Source organism: Entelurus aequoreus, linkage group LG25 (genome assembly GCF_033978785.1).
Source record: "Entelurus aequoreus isolate RoL-2023_Sb linkage group LG25, RoL_Eaeq_v1.1, whole genome shotgun sequence".
NCBI lineage: Eukaryota > Metazoa > Chordata > Actinopteri > Syngnathiformes > Syngnathidae > Entelurus > Entelurus aequoreus.
This window is the reverse complement of record NC_084755.1, coordinates 25,491,479-25,497,478: the sequence shown is the minus strand read 5'-3', so window position 1 is coordinate 25,497,478 and position 6,000 is coordinate 25,491,479. Positions and strand designations below refer to the sequence as shown.

Below are 6,000 nucleotides of genomic sequence, written 5' to 3'. Positions count from 1 at the left end.
TGTTTTTTAAATATCCACAAATAGTGTTAAGTGTGATGTGTGTCTGTTGACGTTTTGTGTTGGTTGGATTTTGTTCTGCCCCATGAATAGGGAAGGTGGTTTGCATTGGGTCATATGTAAATGCTGCGCTTGATTTCTTTCAAAGAATGATAATTGATCATAGGCCCGAATTACTCATGTGTTCCACAAGATGGTGACTAAGCAGCAGCATATAAATTGACTCATGGACCAAATTGAAGACTCCGGCGGGCCGCAGTTTGGACACACCTGACCTACATCAACAATGTGATTTGCTTGAGTGGCTTGGCAGAACAGATCTTTTTTTTTTTTTAAATCGATATATATATATTTTTAATCAATTAAGAATCGTTACAAATAAGAATTGCGATTCATTCAAAAACAGATTTTTGAATGCCCTAAAATCTAGTACTTGACTAATTTTACCAACTTGTCTCATCAACATAAACAAATTGCTGTTCCTTCACAAATGCTGCAGAGATGATCTAGTTAACAGCTAGACCTGTACTTGTCCATAACTGGTTTGCGTCATGTTGCTAACAGACAAACAAAACATAACCTCTTTGGTAACAAAGTCTGCGCCACCTTGGTCTGGAGCGTTTCCAAGCCGACACAGCGTGCTGTGTAAAAGGAAAGCGCCCAGTGGGAGCGCGGACGGACACTGCACACCGCAGGGAATACGAGTAATGAGATGCTGCTTGATAAACACCAGCCGGAAAATATATTTTAACATCAGTTTGTGAGGTATATCCAGGATTAGAAGTTAAATAATTAGAGTTTAAAATGTTCTGACAAACAGCATTTTCCAAACTGATATACAAAATGTCCACTGCAGAGGACACTGTTTCTCATAATGTAAAAGTTGAAAGACACTAAAGTGAACATTTTACACTTGGATATTTACATTTGTCACTTAGATTCTCTACTGTATTTTTTTAATATTTGTAACACTGCACTATTCCTTGCACTTAAAAAATTATTAATTTGTATCATATCATATTAGTAATATGATTAGAACATTCCGTGTGTGTTCAATTACAGTAACGTTCTTTATCCTAAACATTTCTCACACTTCATTTTACACACTATGGCAATTTCAAGTCCTTTTTTTTTGGACATGTGCCACAATTATATCGTACCGTGGTCTTAATACCGTAATAATATCGCACCTTGAGATTTTGATATCATTGCATCCCTATTGTTAACACAAATATTTTATTCAAGACAGAAGGTTTACATTTGTGCTTGATCGATCTCAAAAGTTAAACTTTATTTATTTGAATGCAATGATATGCTACTTTTGTTTACAGAAGTATTTTATTCATTACAGAAGTTTTGCCTCAAATAAGGAGCTCTAATCAATAGAATAAATATTTGATTAGGACAATGCATATTCAATATATAAAAAAAAGCATCACAGTAAATCTGACAGAATTATCTACAATAGCTAAATTTCATCTCTATATCTATAGTCTTTATTTTTGGGGGGGGGGCAATACCACAATAATATCGTACCGTGGCCTTAAAGGGGAATTACACTTTTTTGGCGAATTGTGCCTATCGTTCATATTCATTATGAAAGACAAGACGACAGATGTATTTTTTTAATGCATTCTGACTCGTAAATAAGCGTAAATAAAAGTCGGCTTACAACGGAGCCAATGGGAGGTCCACTATTGCACCCATAAAACCCAATAAAAAACATCAAAAAGCGCCAACAATACTACATTTACATTTGGTGACCTGAATATTAACAAGTGTTAGTGCTATTGTTATTATAAGTATTAACAAGTATTACTGATCTTGTTACTATAAATATTAACAAGCATTAGTGATATTGTTATTATAAATATTAACAATCATTAGTGATAGTTATTATAAATATTAACAAGAATTAGTGACAGTTATTATAAATATTAACAAGCATTAGTGATAGTTATTATAAATATTAACAAGCATTAGTGATATTGTTATTATAAATATTAACAAGTATTAGCGATATTGTTATTATAAACGCAAACGCAGACAAGCTATTTATAGTGGCGACGTGATCACTACTGTGTGTGCCGATGTTTAACATCATTGAGTGGTCAGCTGTTTCCTCACTTTCTTTGCTCGTGAAAGTTTATTGCAGATCATAAATCATGCCTCTCACCTGGATAGTAGAAGGATGAGGACGTATTCTGACATGTTGGTACACTTTGACAGACAATTTAGACCTAGATATGGCAAGAACGTCGCAAAAAGATGCTTGGCTCCACCCCCCTTTTCTTCCTGAGGATTATGAGAATGTATGAACTTCCTAGCAGTCTAATGACAGCAGACATTGTACAGTAAGTGATGTTTTATTATGTTTTTTGGCTCACCTGAAGTCCGCAGTGAGTAATAATCAGTGAAAAAGCAAACATAATGCGTTTTTTTAAAATGAATGCTTAAAATGATCAAAACACGTAAATATTAAATGTTATAATAAATGTTACTACATTACATATATACTTACATCATGTATATATTACATGTTATTATGAATGTTACTACATTACATATATACTTACATCATGCATATATTAAATGTTATTATGAATATTACTACATTACATGTATACTTACATCATGTATATATTACATGTAGGGCTGGGTGATATATCGATATGCTCAATATATCGCGGGTTTGTCTCTGTGCGATATAGAAAATGACTATATCGTGATATTTGAGTATACGTTCTCACGCAGTTGCTTTTAGCTGCAGGCATAACACTGCATGCGTTTCCCACTCTTTCTTGTCTCTCCTTCTCACAGAGACTTAAAACAAGCGCACCTTCTTACGTACGTCACGTGTGCAACGTCACACGCTACCCCGGAGCAGACAGGTAGCGACATGGTAACGTTAGCTGTGATGCTAACAGTGCGGTGCGGGTGGTAATACGAGAGAAGGTGCGAATCTGGTAACAAATGAAGGAAGAATTAATTCCCAAGAAAAACAGCACGGGGCCCATCGTCTGGCGGTGGTTTGGCTTCAAGCGGGAAGATGTTGAACAATTATGCGACAAAAGCGTTGCTACAAAAAGTAGCACCACTGCTACTGTATCATCACTTGAAAAGTCACCCGCTAGAGAATAAGGAGTGCTTGAAACGCCGCATGTCAATATCTCCGTTTGGTGCCACACCAACAAAATGCCGAAGCAACTATTTCCAGATCAACACCATATGAAAAAAATAGTCAACAACAGAAGGAGATAACGTCCGCAGTAACCTACCACATAGCGAAGGACATACACTATTTGATTTCCTATTATGCAGCTCATTTTTATTTGACACTTATTGAAATATCTTGTGTGACATCATGCACAAAGTGCACTTTATTTGTTTTAAACTATGTAGTGGCGTTCTGTACAAAAAGTGCACTTTAATTTAGTGTTGTTTTGATGTGTCATCTTAGTGACATCATGCACAAAAGTGCACTCATAGCTTGTTTTAAAATGTCTCTGACAATCTTGCACTTTCTGTTTTGGAAATGACATGAATGTTTGTGCCACTGCTTAATAACTGTTTAATAAATACAGTTTGGGTAAATCGACTTAGTTGTGATTTCCCTCTCTGCATGAAAGTTTAAAATAAGCATATATTAATTAAGTATGAACAAGAATGTTTTAATGTAGACACATAGAATCATCATACTGCTGTGATTATATACATCCAAGTGTTCATTCAAGGCTAAGGCAAAATATCGAGATATATATCGTGTATCGTGACGTGGCCTAAAAATATCGAGATATTAATAAAAGGCCCTATCGCCCAGCCCTAATTACATGTTATTATAATGTTACTACATTACATATATACTTACATCATGTATATATTAAATGTTATTGTGAATGTTACTAAATTACATATATACTTACATCATGTATATATTACATGTTATTATGAATGTTCCTACATTACAAATATACTTACATCATGTATATATTACATGTTATTATGAATGTTACTACATTACATATAGACTTACACCTTGTATAAATTACATTTTATTATAAATATTACTACATTACATACAGTATATACTTACACCATGTATATATTACATGTTATTATAAATGTTACTACATTACATATGTACTTACATTATGTATATATTACATGCTATTATGATGTTACTACATTACATATATACTTACATCATGTATATATTACATGTTATTATGAATGTTACTACATTACATATATACTTACATCATGTAAATATTACATGTTATTATAAATGTTACTACACCTATTACCTCCCTGATTGGCACTCAGCATCAAGGGTTGGAATTGGTGGCTAAATCACCAAAAATGATTCCCGGGCGCAGCCACCGCTGCTGCCCACTGCTCCCCTCACCTCCCAGGGTGTGATCAAGGGTGATGGGTCAAATGCAGAGAATAATTTTGCCATTCCTAGTGTGTGTGTGACAATCATTGGTACTTTAACTTTAACTACATATATACTTACATCATGTATATATTGCATGTTATTATAAATGTCATTACATTACATATATACTTATATCATGTATATAAAACCTTAATGGAGGTGTTTGAATGTTTTTTGGGGGCTTTATAGGCGGAACAGATTTACAGTGCATAAAAAAGACAAACATATGTGTTTTTGTCTTGCATATAAGGATTTTCAATGATAGGCAAAATTCCCCAAAAAAGTGCATTTCCCCTTTAATACCGTGACAATATCGTACTGTAAGATTTTAATATCCTTCCGTCCCTACTGCTAACTGTCCATATTTTATTTTTGTTCAAAGCTGCCTCATTGCGAAGCTTTGAACATGCTTTTTTCCACATGCCGCCTTCTGACCTGATGTTATTGTTGAAAAAAAAAGGCCAAAACGGAGTTGGAGTCGTAAATCCAAACTTTTTTCCCATATTAATAACTCTGTGAATGTTGAGCATTCACACAATAAACACAAAGTGCATACATAACAGTAAAACAGTGGTAATGAGCATGTAAGGTGTTACCTTTGGCTTGGCTTTGGGTGTGGTGACGATCCTTTTCTTTGCTCTGGAAGAAACAAAAAAGATTAGGCAACCTTTCTCCAATCATTTCTTTGCGTGTCTGCTTACTCACGTGTAGCCCGTGAAATGGCCGTGAGCCATGATGCTCTCTTTAAACAGTATCCTATCACAAACACACACATGAGGGGAGGTGCGCTGCACATTGGAAGAGAGAATAGTGGAGGAGAACCAAATAAAAACTCACCTGCCCTGCATCCAGCCTTTGGGCCAGAGAGGTTTTACCTCGGTTTCCATAAAGCCTTTGAGGTAGTCCTCGGGCGAAGAGTTCTTCCCCTCCAGCTCGTAACAGCTCAGCTTCACCCGTACCAAGTTACACAGCAACGACCTGACCAACAACGACAGCTTATAGGACACATGTAGGACATATTCTGCGGCCTGATGCAGGGTTTGAATGTGAATTTCGTTGTCGCCACACCTTGAAAATACGGGCTTTTTTTAACGTGAAAACAAATGAAAGTAATATGTTTTGTAGCCCCCAGTAGAAGTCAAACAAAGTACAATGCTATTTTTAACTTTTATTACCAATTTTATGGTATCAAACGGCACAATTCCAACAGGATTTACCTCCCGTGCAAACACTTACACCACAACATAACTAGGAAGCATTTCTAATTTTTGAGTGGCTCAAAGAGAGCACAAGTGCTGAAAGATACAACAATCCCATCAGTCGGCATACCAGAAAGAGCGGACATTGTAAATCAATATTTATTCTTCTTATTTAAAATGTTTAGCAATAGGCTTTCACCAAGTCTGCAAGTAATAGTAGCAAACAGAGAAAGTACTTTCTATGTTTTTATTGCGCACAGCCATTGTGCTCAGTGAAATAATAGTGCCCAGGAAAGATGTAACTCTAATGCAGGGGTGTCATAACTATTTGAATGGGGGGGCCAGATTGGGCTAAAAAAAATTGGC

At 35.5% G+C, this 6,000-nt stretch overlaps 1 protein-coding gene across 1 annotated transcript in view; it reads right to left on the bottom strand.

Moving 5' to 3' along the window:
* ubn2b (ubinuclein 2b) overlaps window positions 1-6,000 on the bottom strand; it is a 60,623-nt gene that overhangs the window by 20,058 nt on the left and 34,565 nt on the right. Inside the window, exons 11-13 of the mRNA XM_062037384.1 lie at window positions 5,273-5,413; window positions 5,141-5,191; window positions 5,032-5,074 (exon numbers count right to left, since the gene is read on the bottom strand). Coding sequence (XP_061893368.1) covers window positions 5,032-5,074; window positions 5,141-5,191; window positions 5,273-5,413 — 235 coding nt within the window. The remainder of the gene's footprint in view (window positions 1-5,031; window positions 5,075-5,140; window positions 5,192-5,272; window positions 5,414-6,000) is intronic.